General features: G+C 52.5%; 2 protein-coding genes across 3 annotated transcripts in view; one reads left to right on the top strand and one right to left on the bottom strand.

Moving 5' to 3' along the window:
• The window catches only part of STAT6 (signal transducer and activator of transcription 6), an 87790-nt gene that overhangs the window by 10705 nt on the left and 60460 nt on the right, over nucleotides 1-16625 (top strand). The gene's annotated exons all lie outside the window — the stretch shown is intronic.
• LRP1 (LDL receptor related protein 1) overlaps nucleotides 1-16625 on the bottom strand; it is an 81620-nt gene that overhangs the window by 30892 nt on the left and 34103 nt on the right. Inside the window, exons 15-28 of the mRNA XM_066258743.1 lie at nucleotides 16452-16577; nucleotides 13444-13584; nucleotides 13214-13339; nucleotides 12657-12773; nucleotides 11787-11867; nucleotides 9975-10142; nucleotides 6392-6574; nucleotides 5776-5976; nucleotides 4289-4534; nucleotides 2874-3071; nucleotides 1507-1711; nucleotides 1160-1324; nucleotides 507-751; nucleotides 141-272 (exon numbers count right to left, since the gene is read on the bottom strand). Of these exons, the coding sequence (XP_066114840.1) occupies nucleotides 141-272; nucleotides 507-751; nucleotides 1160-1324; nucleotides 1507-1711; nucleotides 2874-3071; nucleotides 4289-4534; nucleotides 5776-5976; nucleotides 6392-6574; nucleotides 9975-10142; nucleotides 11787-11867; nucleotides 12657-12773; nucleotides 13214-13339; nucleotides 13444-13584; nucleotides 16452-16577 (2334 nt within the window). The remainder of the gene's footprint in view (nucleotides 1-140; nucleotides 273-506; nucleotides 752-1159; nucleotides 1325-1506; nucleotides 1712-2873; nucleotides 3072-4288; nucleotides 4535-5775; nucleotides 5977-6391; nucleotides 6575-9974; nucleotides 10143-11786; nucleotides 11868-12656; nucleotides 12774-13213; nucleotides 13340-13443; nucleotides 13585-16451; nucleotides 16578-16625) is intronic.

Below are 16625 nucleotides of genomic sequence, written 5' to 3'. Positions count from 1 at the left end.
CACCTTACAGAAGCTGTGCCCGGAGCCTCCCCTGTCAGGACCCTTCCCACTGGACTGCCTTTAATTACAGTGGGAGCCTCGGTGCCAACCCCGTCCCCTGCAGCCTCCTCTTACCACTGGCTCTGGGGGGGGGCTCTTACCATAGCAGGTGATGTTGTCCTTGTGGAGCTTCATGAGGTGCGGACAGGCGCAGGAGACCGTCCGGTTGTAGTTGATAAGACACAGGTGGGAGCAGGGGCCACGGCCCCCATTGGCCTCACAGGGGTTGGGAGCTGGGTGGGGGGAGAGAACAGAAGCAAGAAAATCCTGTGACTTTTCTCACCTGAACCACCCCTCTCCACCCCTTTCTATCTTCCCTGCCTCAGCTCCACCTGCCGTCAGTCCTTCTCCATCAGCAGGATTTCGTCCCCTCTCCCCCGCCATTCCACCCACTCCTGTGTCTGTGTCCATGCCCCCCCCCCTGCAAGGGCCCTCTAACGCGGATGCTGGCTCCTTCTGGCCCTTACCCATGGGCTGCCGGGAGGGGTGGTACACCTGCAGGTCAAAGGGCTGGGTGTTGGTCCTCTGCACCACGGTGACATTGTGGCCGGTCCATTTGTTGGCTTTGGCCAGCGTGTTTGTCCGCCAGTCCGTCCAGTACACCTCCCCCCCGTACAGTGTCACTGCAAACGGGTGCGATAGGAATTCGTGTCCCCGCAGCACCTCCATGTGGCCGGAGCCATCGTAACGAGCTGAGTAGATGGCGTCTGACCTGAGAACATGGTTGGGGTAGAGTGATGGTATTGGCTGGGGTTGCTGCTCGGGGCCCCCTTCCCAGGGCCCCGCTCCCAGGCCCTGGCCCACAGCACCCACCTCAGCACACTGGAGCACCCTCCTCCCACCCTTGCTGGCCAGAGAAGGCAGATAAATGACCAAGCAGCGGGGACCACATGGTGCCAGTTCTAGGATCCAGCTCTCAGTCACGAACTCCCACACCCCCTTACTTCTCCCAGGATAGCTATTAGCACACAGGGCTTTGGTGAAGGTTAGAGAAAGGCACACCTGCTTCTGGATCTAACTCCTCCAGGCCTTCTTACCACTCCTCACTGCCAGGTCCTGGGACCTTGGTCTACCCTGGCCCTGGGGGAGTGGGGGGAGAAAGATGGCAGAGGGCGCTGACCTGGCATCAATCCAGAGGATGCGCTTCTCCAGGTAGTCCACGGTGAGCCCATTGGGCCAGCCACCTGAGCCTGTCTCCCGGTGGATGGTACGGCGCCCAGCACCACTCATGGAGGCTGCCTCAATTCGGGGCAGGCTGGCATCCCAGTCTGTCCAAAACAGGATCCTAGGGAGTGGGGAGGGGGTCAGGAAAAGCAAGGCCAGGGGTCTAGGGAAGGAGCTGTGGTAGGATCCTAGGTAAAGGGCTGAGGGGGTCAAGTAGCACTAAGGTGATGGGTTTCTCTGGCCAGGCTGAATGAGGCTTTGGGGAAACCATGGTGCCAGAACAGCGCTAGGCAGGGTTCTCACCCATCCCGGGGATCCAGTGCGATTGCCCTTGGGTGTTCAATGTCACCAGCCAGCAGGGTGGTCCGAAGGGTCCCATCCAGCTTGGCCACCTCAATTTGGTCCAGGTTACTCTCGACCCAGTAAATGTTGCCTGCAATCCAGTCTACAGCCAGGCCCTCAGGTGTGGCCAGGCCGTACTGAATCACCACCTCAAAACTGGTTAGGGCTGGAAAAGAGAGGGTCACGGGAAGTTAGGGTCTCATGAGGTAGGCTAGACTGAACTCAAGACATCTTAGGAACCCTCCACAACCCACCCTCAACCCTTACATCTCTGATGGACCCCAGATTCAACTGGGGTTCCCAGATGCCCCCAGTCTCCTCATGTAGGCCCTCCACCACACCAGGAGGTCAAGTGAGAGAAAAGCCTGGCTTCCAGAGCCCTGGAGGAGGAGGCGTGGCTACCATCATCTGCTGGCAGCTTTCTGGAAGGCTAACTTATAGGAAGAGGTCAGAACAGAGGGTAGAGGCTTTTGGAGGACAGAACTGGACCCAATCTGAGGAGAACAGAACTTTCTAGAAGTCACTCCACAGACTGTCCTGGAGATTTTCTCATGGAAATACATATCTATGTGTAGACTTCACCGTTTTAGAGACTGTTGCATAGTCTGAACACGACCCCAGTCTATTTAGCCATCCCCTTGTTGATGGATGCTTGACATTTGAGGTGACTGAAAGTTTTCTCTACTACAAACAATACAAACCCTTATAGCAAAATGTGCTTCTTTCAAGTCTTTGCTCAGATGTCACCTTTTCACAGGGCCTTCTTTGACCATTTAATTAAAAATGTCAACTCCTGTTCTCACTATCCCCCTTGCCTCCTTTCTTTTGATCGCAGGGTTAGCCTCTTCTGTCGCATTGCATAGCGTACTCATTGGTTTTGTTTACAGCTGATGTTCCCACTGGCAGCTAAGCTCCATGAGGGCAGACATTTGGGCCCGTTTGGTCACTGCTGCTTTCCAGGGCCCAGTGTCTACGGTAGGGGCTCATAATGTGTGTGAAAGAACTCTGTGATGGGTCAGGCCATCTAGGGACAGAGGCAAAGTTCAGGTCCCCCATCCCTAAATGGCTTTTTTACTTTCAAGCCTGTAATTCCAGGATTTGGGGAGCTGAGCTCCAGGCCTTTTCAAAGAAAGGCTGATCATTTTGTTAATTATCAGGCTAGCAGATCTGTTGACAATAATTACGGGGTGTCAGGCACTGAAACCCACAGCAAAATCTAACCCAATTAACAAGGGTGTGGGGGATGGGGAGGCTAAGGGCCTCTGCTTGGGGCTGGGCACCCAAGTGCCCCTTCTGTGAGCACTTCATCCCACATCAGCCCAGGTCACCTCCATTGTCCAGCAGCTTCCCTCGGTAGATCTTGTCCTCCACCACGTCCGTCCAGTAGAGGGCACTCTGGCTGAGGTGGAAGTCCAGGGCAATTGTGTTGCGCAGGCCAGGCACCAAGACGCTATAGTCCCCCTTGTGAAGGTCAATGCGCCGGATTTCATGGCGGTTAGAGAAGATGATGAACGGCTTGAAGGGGTCTGAGGAAGGTTGAGGTAGGGGTTAGAAAGGGGCTTGCTGCCTCCGTGCCACCCTGGCCAGGGTGTAGACGAAAAAGGAGATCCTTATTAAACCTTACAAGCTCAGGAGAGGCCAGCTTGGTGGGCCTGACAAACTCAAGAGACTGAAAGTTACCACTGAGGATGGTCTGAACATACAAATTCCTAACTAAAAGCAAGTCATAGCAGGTAGTCACTGTTTGGCCTGTAGATTCCTTGACAAAGGTCAATCTCTCTCTCTCTTTTTTTTTTACAGAGACAGAGAGAGAGGGATAGACAGACAGGAATGGAGAGAGATGAGAAGCATCAATCATCAGTTTTTCGTTGCAACACCTTAGTTGTTCATTGATTGCTTTCTCATATGTGCCTTGACCAGGGGGCCACAGCAGACCTTGCTCAAGCCAGCAACCTTGGGTACAAGCTGGTGAGCTTTGCTCAAACCAGATGAGCCCGTGCTCAAGCTGGTGACCTCGGAGTCTCGAACCTGGGTCTTCCCCATCCTAGTCCGAGGCTCTATCCACTGCGCCACCGCCTGGTCAGGCGACAAAGGTCAATCTTGTCCTCAAATAACCCTATTGTCTTTTTACATCAAAGGTAAACATACTTTTGGAATGTCAGAGTAATCTTTTCCCCGACCCCACAGGGCACAACCACGGCACCAGAGCATGGAGACCACAGAACACCTCCTTGTTATGTTTCCAGGAGGCCACCTCTGTGTGCTGTAAATTGTAGTTAGAAAGTATCCCATACCACCAATGTAAAGATGTAAGTGCCTCTCTGTTTTACTTTCTATCCAATCCCAGAGTTCCTTGCCCCTGTCCCCTTAATCTACCACCATTGGATTTAATGTAACCCTCCTTAGGCCTCTTCCTATGATTTTAATGTATAAAATAAGATGTAAAACTGCCATTCTCTGGAGCATTTTTTCAGTCCATTGAGATTTTGCTTCCTGGCAACTGTTGTCAGTTTGATTCAAGTAAACTCAAAACATTCTCTACAGGTTTGGACGTTTCTTATGTTTGTAAGGGGCAGGCGGGGTCTCTGTTGGCTCTGGGGCTGGGCCAGACGGAAACCTTAGCCTTTAGCATTCAGCCATCCAAGGCCAGCCAATCACAATTCAAGGACCTGCCTCGGCCCGCCCAGCTGCGAGCCCCCCCCCCCCCCCCCCCCCCCCCCCCCCCGGCTCCCCCGTGTTTTACCCAGGCTGCGGCAGCTTTCACCATCGGGCTCCAGCACCCATCCCTCGTAGCAGGAGCACTTCACACTGAACTTGTTCTGGTCGCACTTCTGGCTGCACTTGAGGTGCTTGGCACAGTAGCTCTGGATCTGACAGGTGTGGTTGTCGGGCCCCAGCTCCATGCCCAGAGGGCAGGAACACACAATGCCTTCCCCAGGTGCCACTGAGCAGTTGTGGCTGCAGCCTCCGTTATTCAGGGAACACTGATCTGGGGGTTGGGGATCAGAGGACAGGATCAAGGTCAGGGTCCCAGAGGAGGCAGGACCGTGGCCCTGCTGGGCTCCAAGTCTGACACAGGCCAGACAGAACCCTGGAACCCTGCCCATGGCATCCTTCTTTTCCACTCCTAGCTTACCTTCTGTCCCACTGCTTCCCACGCTTTCTCAGGACTAGGGTTGGGACCCCAGCACCCACCACTGGAGCCACCTCTCCTCTTCCCCTTCCCACAACATGGCTACATCGCTCTGGTCTCCACTTTCTTGCTGTTTCTTGAGCCCGTGGTAGGGGCCCTGACTTTCTTTGCCTCTGCTGGGAGGGTTGGAAACGCATTCCCTTTTTCTTGATTTCTCCTGACTTGGGGTGAGGTGCAGTACGAAATGTCTGCCTAGGTCCTGACATACCTTGGGATCTGCCAGCCCTGACACGTCAGTTGACCCGTCAGCAGTTCTCAAGGCTTGTCCCAACCCGCCTTATCTCCTTTCAGGAACCCGATGCTGCCTGGCTCACAGGAGATAAGGCGCTCTGCTCTGCTCTTCATCCCCAAGTCACACCTTGTGGCCCTCCCTGACCACCATTTCTTTTGATCTTGAATGAACGCCTTTCTCCCCCACCATGTTCTCACTCACTCTGAAAGATCTGCACATCTTTGAGAACCCAATTAAATTCCCACCTCCTTGGGCTGGCTTTAGCTCAGCAGTTCCTTCGAGTCAAGTTCACTCATTAAATTCCCACCTCTTCTGGGAAGCCTGCCCTGACCACATCAACCCTCAACCTGGTGCCTTCATCTTGAAAGCCAGCCCTGCACTGCTCTGTGGGACAAGTGTGGGTGAGGGGTTGGTGCATGCAGTGAGGGGCCACACTGCACTGTCTTCACAGCACTTTAGGGGCTGTTTGACCTTAGACCAGTTATTTAACCTCTCTGTACCTCAGTTTTCTCATCTGTAAGATGGAGATGATAACAGTATCTGCCTCACAGGGCTGCTTTATGGATTAAATGTTATAATAATGTGATGCACGTAGCACAGCCTCTTGCTAAGATGAGTTGTAAGTCAACATGGGTTGCTGGTAACTGTTCTGGGTAATACTTGTCCAGCAACCAGAGCTGCCCTTTCCTAGTCTCAGACCTCTCCTCACAGAGCCTGCCCTGCCTGTTCATGGCCCTGGCCCAGCCTCCCTACCCAGCCACCCCCCCACTGCCCTCCAGGAGCCCCCTCTAGGTCTGGGCCTCACCACAGAGTTCTCCCTCATCGGAGCCGTCTCCACAGTCATCGTTGCCATCACACAGCTTGTCGGGGGGCAGGCAGACTGAGGTGGTGTTCGCACAGGGGTGTGAAGGTGGCCTGCAGGCCAGGGACTCACAGTTCTCTTCATCTGAGTTGTCTTCACAGTCACTGTCGCCATCACACACCCATGCTTTGCTGATGCACCGAGCTGAGGGATGGGTAGAGTATGAGGCACCAGCCCTGGGCAACAGGGCTCCCCGTGTCTTCCCTGGACCCACAGAGTTCTCTAACAGGGTCATGACGGCAATGCCAAAGGGTCCACTAAGAACCTTAAAGCTTTTTCTGTCAAAGTCATACAGGCAACAAAGAAAGCAGGAATCTACAAGAGGTGTTGAAGCTCAGTTCTAGTGAGGGTTTTGCTCCAGGCCCCTAGGGCTGGCCCTGGCCCCTTCATGTCTTCTCCATGCATCATGCACAAGCTTTTCTGCACAGTCTCCGTACCCCGCCCCCCCCAGCACGGCGCTGTCTCCCTCGCCACTGCTCTGTTCTGCTCTCAGTACGGTCTCCTCCTGTCCATGTTGCCCCATTCTAAGCTCCCTGCAATACTAATACTTCTTTTTTACCAGAGTCCTTGCAGCCAAACTTGACATTGGGGTCACAGACGTGGGTCACTCCCTCGCAGCTCTTCTCATCACTGGAGTCCATGCAGTCAGTGTCCCCATCACAGCGCCACCGCAGGGGGATGCACAGACCATCCAGCCGGCACTGGAACTCATCACTGTGGCAGCCGCCAGGAGGTCTTGTGGCTGCAGGGGGACAGGTGGAGGGCATTGGGTGGGCACAGGGGCTCCAGGTCAGCCATTCCCATATCTACCTTTCCAGTCGCCCCTCCCTCTATGCCCACCCCAAGGTTCTGAGCAGAGACAGGGATGAAGAGCCCTCGGAGCACTGCTGACACTCTCTGGAAGCGCTGAGAGTCAGGGATGTTACACCTTCCAGGACCCCAAAGATCATCTCATCTAACCTCCCTGTTTCACACACGAGAGCTCTACCGGATGAGCAATTTGCTAGGCCAGAGCTCAGTGCCTCTCACCTTAGCCTAGCTTCTGTTTCATTCCTTCACTCCACAGACACTTCCTGATTGCCTGCTGTGTGCCGGGCACTGTTTCAGGTGCTAGCATGTGCAAGATGAAGTCCTTACCCTCATGGAGTTAAAAGTGTGAGTGGGGAAGACAGACAATGAAAACGTGACACAGAAATCCAGAGTGGAATTGTAGGCAGTGATCAAAACTATGGACACAAAGCCAGGTCAAGGCTAGAGTGGGATGAGGATGCTACTTTAGATGGGACAATCAGGGAAGCCCTCTGAGTGGGAGACATGTGAGCAGAGGCCTGAATGGCATGAACCATGAGAACACCTGGGGTTGTAGTCTATGCAGAGGGAACAGCTAGTGCAAAGTCTGAGACTGAACTATGCAGGGTGCATTGGAAAAATGCCCAGGGCACACTTGAAGCTACACAGCCTGAGCAGAGTGAGGTAGGAGATGAGTGGCAGGAACACAGGTCAGAGAGGTGAGGCGAGCCCCGCAGGCCATGAAGCAACATTTGGTATTGATTCTAAATATGTAAGGAGCCAGTGTAGGCTTGAGGGCGGGGCTGGGCAGAATCTGACTTAAATTCTGCAAGATCAATCTGGCTGCTAGGCTGAGATCTGACTCAAGAGGCCAGGGAAGGAGCAGAAACAACCCCTGGAGGACAAAGGTGACTGTGCACCCGGCTCACCCAACATTCACACTGCTGCTGCAGGCCTCGCTTTTCTTCCCTGCCCCGCCAGGAACATGGCGGACGCTCTTATCTTGTACCCGGACTTCAGTAGCAGACTCCAAGCTGATATTCCCTCCTTGGGGCCCCTGAACAAATTTCTAATCTAAGCTCTTCCCAGGACTGTCTTTGGAAAGACCTCCTACACATATCTTCTTCCAGCTTCAAAATCCTTTGAAGGTCCTCAGTGCCTGACTTTCACCTGCTATAATCTGCCCCGTTCAACACAACCTCATTCCTCACTACCCCTCGGGTCTGAGGGGCCCCATCCAGCCCCCACTGGCTTCTGCAGGAGTGTTCAGCTTCACCCTTTAAGTCTGACTGCTGGGTTCTCAAGGCCACCCCACCTCCACCCTGCAGACCCTCCCGCTTGTCCATTTACCCACAGTCCAATCCCTCATCAGGGCCCAGTTCAAATCCCACCTCCTCCTGAATGGTCCCAGACAATTTCAGCTCACAACCATAATTAACAATTGCTACCAAGCATGACACCCCTGATCCCATGTGCCAGCCCCCCCACACACACACCTCCTCTCATTTCCTAGAGGAGGAAGCCAAGGTTCAGAAGAAGCAACTTGCCCAAGTTCACCCAGCTTGTAAGTGCAGAGCTGAAAGCTCTTCCCACCAGGCCATACACAGGCCTCCAGGGACCCCGTCTGAGAACCCCAAGGCACTATTACCTGTTCTCCTCACCCAGCCTTTCTCAGCAATGGCCCTGGGAACTCAGTGACTGTCTCCTGGGCCTGGGTGGCTCTCCCCATCCTTCTCAGTGCTGGGCCCATAGTGAGTGCTCAATACTTATTACTATTCCCACCTTGTGCACCTTAACTTGACAAGGCAAAAGGCTGTAAACTGATGGCCCAGGGGCCAGATGCCTGTGGAAAGATTTTGGCCTGCAGTGTTTTTAAAACTTTTCAAATCAATTGCCAATTATTACAGTTTGACGTATGTTCCCTAAAAAAAGATGCCAAAGGCCTAACTCATGGTACCTGTGAATGTGACCTTATTTGGAAATAGGTCTTTGCAGGTGATCAATATAAGGTGATTAATTTAAGATATCTCCTTATGTAAGGAGGAAATAACGGACACAGAGACTGACACACACAGGTAGAATGCCCTGTGAAGATGGAGGCACAGATTGGGGAGCAGCATGGACAAGCCAAGGACCGCCAGTGAACTCCAGAAGCTGGGAGAGGGGCCTGGCACGGACTCTCCTGCACAGCCCGCGGACGGAGCCAACCCCGCTGACCTTTGAATTTTTTTTTTTTTTTTTTTTACAGAGATAGAGAGAGAGTCAGAGAGAGGATAGATAGGGACAGACCAGACAGAAATGAAGAGAGATGAGAAGCATCAATCATTAGTTTTTTGTTGCGACACCTTAGTTGTTCATTGATTGCTTTCTCATATGTGCCTTGACCGCGGGGCCACAGCAGACCGAGTAACCCCTTGCTCGAGCCAGAGACCTTGGGTCCAAACTGGTGAGCGCTGCTCAAACAAGATGAGCCCGCGCTCAAGCTGGCGACCTCAGGGCCTCAAACCTGGGTCCTCTGCATCCCAGTCCGATGCTCTATCCACTGCGCCGCCGCCTGGTCAGGCTGACCTTTGAGTCTTAAACTTCTAGCCTCCAGAACTGTGAGACTATAAATTTCTGTTATTTAAGTCTGTTATTCCTCAGTCTGTGATACTTTGTTGTGGCAGCCCTAGGACACTAATATATGTACTTACAAATGGGCAGATTTCACATGAAAATCTGCATTCTGATTTCTCTCAAAGCCAGGGTAATCCTGGGTCAGCATCCTTCTATGGTAATAATCAGCCAGAGCTGAGAAACCAACACCCCCTGAGAGGGTCTGTGCCCTCCAATAAACTCAGTCCCACTGCCCCCGACCTGGTTCCTGGCAGTTTGGACACTAGGGACCCTCACAGAGACAACACCTCTCTCCTTTGACCCCACCCTGCATCCCTACGCCTTTGAGTACCCCCTTCCAAGCAACCAGGTCCCAAACACAAGCCTTATGCTGAGTGCTTTTCATGCATGATCTATCTCACTGAACCCCCACACAGCACAGTGACAGTGCTATTATTGTCCCCACTTTGCAAGTGAAACGCACAGAGACCATCAAGATTAAGTAACTTGCTCAAGGCCATCCAGATAGTAAGTAGCAGAGCTGGAGCTCAAACTCAAGGCCACCCAGCTGCAAAGCCCACAATCTTAACAGTGTGTGACAATAACTTGTTGGCAATCTCCCTCTCCCACAGGACTGGAAACTCCTCCAGGATAAGAGCTCTGTCTGGGTTATCTCTGGCTCCCAGATGGATGGGTGGCTGGCTGAATGACTGGCATGTGGACAGCCCCGCCCCGCCCTGCTGGCCCCAGGTGCCTACCCTGATTGGTGCAGTTGGCGTGTGTCTCGTCACTATAGTCCCCGCAGTCGTTGTCCCCATCGCAGGTCCAGTGCTCTGGGATGCAGCGCCCACTGTTGCACTTGAACTGGGTGCTAGAGCAAGAGTGGCTGCAGCCGGCCTCGTCACTGTTGTCCCCACAGTCATTGTCTGGGGGGAGGCAAGAAGGCAAGAAGCAGGTCAGCAAGCAGCTTTCTCTGTGACCCCAGCTTGGGGCCCCTACTCCCGCCTCCTCATTCCCACCGCAGCCCACCCCAATCCCCCCACTGAGAAAAAAAACAAACAGAAAAGACACAGAAACTGCATAGACTGCAGCATGCACCATGGCCCACATGGGGGGGAGGGGAGGCGGACAGGTTCCAGAAGGGCCTTTCCCTGAGTTCCAGGAGACTGGGGTGAGGGCGGAGGGGCATACAGCATGCTCTTCATTTGGGCAGGGTGTGGGAACAGGGTCTGTTTGCTTTTGCTTTTGGGGAAAGGTAGGGATTTCTCTGGTTTTAGAGGGAGAGAGATAAGTGAAGTGTAGGCGAGGCCTCCCTGCTGGGGAGGAAAGGGCTTAATCAGGCCCTGCCCTGAACTTGGGCATCACTGGGCCACATATGCTGAGCACCCACCTCACAAGGGGCAATGCCTACAGCTAGGAAGAGTCAGGGGCCACTGGAAGGCATCTGAGGGAGAGGGGATGGATGTCGTGCTTTCCAGGCCTCAACGGTGGGGGGCTTACTGGACTTCCTCCACGCTTTCAGAAAGCTTGGGAAGACTACAGTTTGGCTCTGCCCCTTGGGTAGTGTTCTTGTCTCTCCCAACTGGATTTGCTCCTCTAACTCTTTCCATGCCCTCTCTCTTGGATGCCTTGTCCCTCCTCTCTGTCATCTCTTCTTCTCTGAGTGGTTCTTTCTGCCTGCTCTGCTTCTTTCCTTTCCACTGTTTGCTTTCTCCTGTTGCCTCCTCTCTCTCTCTCTCTCTCTCTCTCTCTCTCTCTCTCTCTCTCTCTCTCTCTCTTCTGTCACATCCTAGGGCCTCTGAGGGGAGCTGCCTGGGCATCCTGAGAGGGGACCAGAGGCCAGCTGGGGCTCTGGGGGTGATGGTGCATGTGCTTCTATGCACTGACCGGCAGGCTCAGGACAGGTCTTTTCATCAGAGCCGTCCCCACAATCCTTCTCTGAAACACAGAAACCGCCAGGGCAACCATTGGCACACGAGACACGGCAAAGATGAGGGACAACATGACGCTGACCCAGTCCATCCTTTCACATGTAAGCCAGGGCTGGAGCCACTGGTGCAACACGTCACAACACTACACAGACACTGCCAAGCCCTGGGATGGCACACACACGATGATCCACTGGCCCTTGTGGCTAAGGGCTAGTACCACCTGGTCCGTGACTGACCACCAGGTGGGCTCTGGGAGCAGGAGCCTGGAGGGTGTGCCAGGGACTTCAGGAGATGGGGTTTGCAGGAAGAAGGAAGTTGGGCACTGAGTTCTCGTTGCTCTGCCCCCTATCCCAGCCTTTTTTGCTTCCCCGCCCCTGAGCCTTCGCCCAGAAAGAGACAGCTCAGGCCCTGCCTAGGGAGGAACAATGCAGACAGGCAATGGGCAGGGTACCCCTCACACTCATCTTGGTTCCCCTGCAGCATTTACGGCTCCTCCTCCTCTCTCCCAGCCAACCAGTGTGGCTTTAGTGAACTGAAAGGGGGCCCTGGCTTGATTCTAAAACCCCCTGGGCCTGATTCCCCCAGGGCCTGGATGCAGCTTCTAGCTTTCCTGGGGGTCCGGTCAGGTGGAGCTCTTACCATTGTCACATCGCCAATTGATGTTGATGCATCTGCCATTGTTGCAGGTAAACTGAGTCAGGGGGAAGCAGGTGGGATAGGCTGTCAGGGAGAAAGCATAGATGAGTAGGGCCCTCAAGATTATACAGCATCATAGCACCCAGCAGGTAGGTGCAGGGTCCCTCTTGTAATGAGTAGCTCTAAGCGCGGCCAGACAGGGGAGAGAAGACTAAGCAGCAATGCTGCAGCCTGAAACTCTGCCATTTCCCCACCTCTCTCTAAGCATCCTCTTTTTTTTTTTTTTTTTTTTGAGAGACAGAGAGAGAGAGTCAGAGAGAGGGACAGACAGGAACGAAGAGATGAGAAGCATCAATCATCAGTTTTTTGCTGTGGCACTTTAGTTGTTCATTGATTGCTTTCTCATATGTGCTTTGACCGTGGGCCTTCAGCAGACCGAGTAACCCCTTGCTTGAGCCAGCGACCTTGGGTCCAAGCTGGTGAGCTTTGCTCAAACCAGATGAGCCCGCGCTCAAGCTGGCCACCTCGGGGTCTCGAACCTGGGTCCTCTGCATCCCAGTCCGACTCTCTATCTACTGCGCCACCACCTGGTCAGGCTCTGAGCATCCTCTTTTAAAGCTAGCAGTCACCAAACATGGGTCCTGCGTTATGTTTCCCATGCACAGTCTCACTGAACCCCCACATCAATGCTGTAATAAGGGCGCTATCATGATCCCTGCTTTGCAGATGAAACACAGAGGCCATCAAGATGAAGTAACTTGTTCAAGACCACATAGGACTAACTTGCAGTATCTTTCTAGCCTTCCCAACCTGGGGATGGTCTCATGGGTGACCTCCTTCATGCCAGCCTGGCCTTCCTGCTGTCCCTCTTACCACAGGAGGCTGACTCATCAGAGCGGTCCCCACAGTCATCATCCAGATCACACGTCCAGGAGATGGGGATGCAGCGGCCACTGGCACAGGAGAACTGGTTGGGTGGGCAGGTGCGAGCTGAAGATGGGAATGGGTATGACTGTTCATAGTCCTGTCCCCTTTCTTAATTTTCCTTTCCTTTCCTATTATTCTCTGTGAAAGAAGAAGTCTTTCCAAGGGTTTCAAAGCCATTTTTTCTTAAAGAATTTCAAAACCACCTATGGGGTTTCACAGTGGCTACATCACCTCATCTTCCGAGGGGCCTCTGGTCTCCTTCGAGAAGATCTGCCCCGCCTGGCTCTTACCTCCCCCTAGAGCTGTGCTCTGTCCCTTGCAGGCTCGGTCCTCCCAGCCAACCTTTTCCTTCAGGGCAAGGGGACAGCACCCCTCTCCACCCTCTCTGCCCAATGCTCGCACTTTTCTTTCCCGAGACCCCTCTGTCTTGCCCAGCCTGGCCCCCTGCCACCTTGCCTCCTTGACTGAGAGGTGCCTGGTGTGATCCACCCCCTGTTCCACACCTGAACAAGTGGCGTTGGACTCATCTTCACTGTTCCCACAGTCATTGTCCCCGTCACAGAGCCAGCGGTTAGGAATGCACCGGTTGTTCTTGCACTTGAAACGGTCTGAGGGGCAGGTGTGCTGATCTGGAGAGGGGACAGGTCAGAGGTCACTGAGAGGGTGCAGTTCCAGTCCCCCAGTTCCATCAGCTGCCCTGAAGGCACCGCCCACCAGAGGTCAGGCGACTCACGGCAGAGGGCTGGGGCCTCATCGCTGTTGTCCAGGCAGTCGTTGTCACCGTCACACTTCCAGCGCTCCTGGATGCACCGGCTGTTGGCACAGGCAAACTCTCCTGGCTGGCACTGGGGTGGAGGCACGTAGGATGGGTTCGCTGTGGGCACCGTAAGTGTGTGAAGCGGAAAGTCAGACCCAGATCATTGGTCACATGCTAACCCCTGTACTTTGCTTTTTATAATTATTTAAAAATGATACACAGGGTAATTCTTCCTAGTGCGTAATTCTTCATGAATAAATTATCTGGATGAAAACTGCAACTCTATGGCAAGCCACAGGATGATGTCTACTCTAACATGCCCTGTACTTGAGAGTGGCCTGAGAATAACCAGCTTCTAAGAGAGCACAGAGCCCCCGTACTTCTGCACCCACTGAGCAGACCAATCCTCACCCTCCCTGCTATCTCTACAAACTGCTCCTTGGAAGGTGTCTCTGAGACCTTCAGGGCCCTGCCCTGGTCTTTCTTTACAGACGTACCCACTTCACCAGCAAGAGTGAAACAGACCCCAGTACTCTGCAGGCTCTGGCTCCTGTCCCCCAGCACTCGCACTCATGGCCACAGTCCACCTTGGGAGGTTAGAAGTAAAACCATTGTGTCCTTTGTTTTTGGCGACATCAGCATCCCACGTCGATGCTTTGTCCACTGTGCTACTACAGGTCAGGCCATGTCCTTTGTTTTTGGCCCAGCCACCTCAAGAAGCCCAGGCCTCCCACGTCAGACCCTGTCTCTAGACCTTACAACTCTGGGTATCCCCTTTCTGCCCCATCTCTCATCTCCACTCTATTCCAGAAACCTTCCCATGGGCCCCGAGGGTGGCCATTTTCTCTCCCAGAGCCCAGGGGTCCCTGGGCCTGGAGGTGTCCACCTCGCTTCTTGCTACTGCTTCCCAACCATTCTCCCTCTCTCCTTTCTGAAAGGTCCATGTTGACTTTTGTGTTATCAGACCATCCCAACCCGTATTTCTATAGGCCTCCAGGTCCCTCCCTGTCATTCTTAAGGGCTTTTAGATCCCGGCTCAGAGTCACTTTTTCCAAAATCACTCCTGTTTTAATTCTTGTGGATTTCTATGTCCATGCAGACTATCTTTCCATTACCCTGGCCACTGAGTTCCTCTCTCCGCCAATGCTCTTGCCCTCTACCTGCCTGGTCACTCAATCTCGGCTGTGCACGAAGGGCCCCACTGACCCATTTGCACTTCTGAGATTCTATTGTAAGGAACCCACCCAGAACATGGGAAGGCATGAAGGTGTGTGAAATAGCAGAGTGGGTGATTGAGAAACAGTATCTGGGTCAGACTTCCTGAGTTCATATGCCTGCTCTAACTTTCGGTCTCATTTCTTTATCTGTAAATTGGGGATAATAAAATGATCTTTCCTACAGGAATATTTTAAGGAATAAATAAGTTACTACATGGGAAGTGCTTATAACTGTGCCTAGTACATAATCTGTGCTCAGTAAATATTGGCTGTGATTACAACAAAAAAGTGGAAATGACCTGAACATCCAACAGTAGAGAAATGGTTAAGTAAATTATGGAACTTTCCCTAAATTTGAAATCTATTTTGGCCATTAAAAATTCTGCTTACCTATTCATGACATACTGTCAAGTGACAAAAGCAGGAAATAGAACAGCACTGCAGCATGGTTCCATTTAAGAAAGATAAATGTGCCTGACCAGGCAGTGGCACAGTGGGTAAAGCATTGGCCCTAGATGCAGAGGACCCAGGTTCAAAACCCTGAGGTCGCCGGCTGGAGCATGGGACCATAAACATGACCCCATGGTCATTGGCTTGAGCCCAAAGGTTGCTGGCTTGAGCCCAAGGTCGCTGGCTTGGACCCAAGGTCACTGGCTTGAGCAAGGGGTTACTTGGTCTGCTGAAGGCCCACGGTCAAGGCACATATGAGAAAGCAATCAATGAACAACTAAGGAGCCGCAACAAAGAATTGATGCTTCTCATCTCTCTCTCTTCCTGTTTGTCCCTATCTGCCCCCTCTCTCTATCTCTCACAAGAAAAAAAGAAAGAAAAGAAAAGTAAATACACAAAAAAAATATTTGGGAGGATGGTCTCCCAAATGGTAACAATAGTATCAATGGGTGGTGGCATTTGGAGTGACTTGTACTTTTTCTTCTATTTTCTATAATGTTTCTTTACTTACTTTTGTAAGGAGCACAATCTATTTTTATTTTTAAAAATGAGGCCATTTAAAATATACAAGAATAACACAGAAAATGCCATGACACATATGAACTCCAACAAAAGAAGGTATTTTTTTTTTAATTTTTTTTTAGATTTTATTTATTCATTATAGAGAGGAGAGAGAGAGAGAGAGAAGGGGGGAGGAGCAGGAAGCATCAACTCCCATATGTGCCTTGACCAGGCAAGCCCAGGGTTTTGAACCGGCAACCTCAGTGTTTCCAGGCTAACGCTTTATCCACTGCGCCACCACAGGTCAGGCAAAGAAGGTATTTTATGTACAGTATGAGTACAGCTATGCCTAGTACAAACCATATAACTCATATGGTTTATGCGAAAACCAAACCATATAACTCACCCAACAAAAAAAGGATGGTATTCAATTTACCACAAAGGTTTACCATACAGTGGAGTTTGCTGGTAGATTTTGGGCTTTTTTTTTTCTTCTCTAATTTCTGATACTTAGAACTACTGTTATATTAGTATTTTACAATGGGAAAATAAATGTAAGAGAAGAATATTTTCTTCTTTTTGTAGTTGTCCTGCTCATCACTCAGTTTCCCTTCATCTTTGTGCCCTCTTACACCCCTCTCATGCCTCGCTCCTGGTCCCCAGAGCCTTCTCTCGCCTCATCCCTCACCTTCTGTTGCCCCAAGAGGGCCCTCTTTGCCTCCTTCATCTCTCATTGGACCCCGTGGCCTCCTCCTGTTGGGGTCTGCTTCTGCGCCTCCCACCCCATCTGGGACCTCTAAGCAAGTGACACCGTACCTAAGCAAGTGACACCGTCTGTGTCCAACACCTGGTCTTCAGCGCAGGCACACTGGCGACTCCCAGGGGTGGCCAGGCACAGGCTGCTACAGCCACCGTTGTTCACCCGGCATTTGTTGGTACCCACTGTAAAGGAGGGCCACAGGGAGGGGTTGGGGAGAAGGGGGAGAACAG

This window comes from Saccopteryx bilineata, chromosome 2 (genome assembly GCF_036850765.1).
Source record: "Saccopteryx bilineata isolate mSacBil1 chromosome 2, mSacBil1_pri_phased_curated, whole genome shotgun sequence".
Lineage (NCBI taxonomy): Eukaryota > Metazoa > Chordata > Mammalia > Chiroptera > Emballonuridae > Saccopteryx > Saccopteryx bilineata.
The sequence above is the reverse complement of the archived record's forward strand: the minus strand, read 5'-3'. Positions and strand labels throughout refer to the sequence as shown.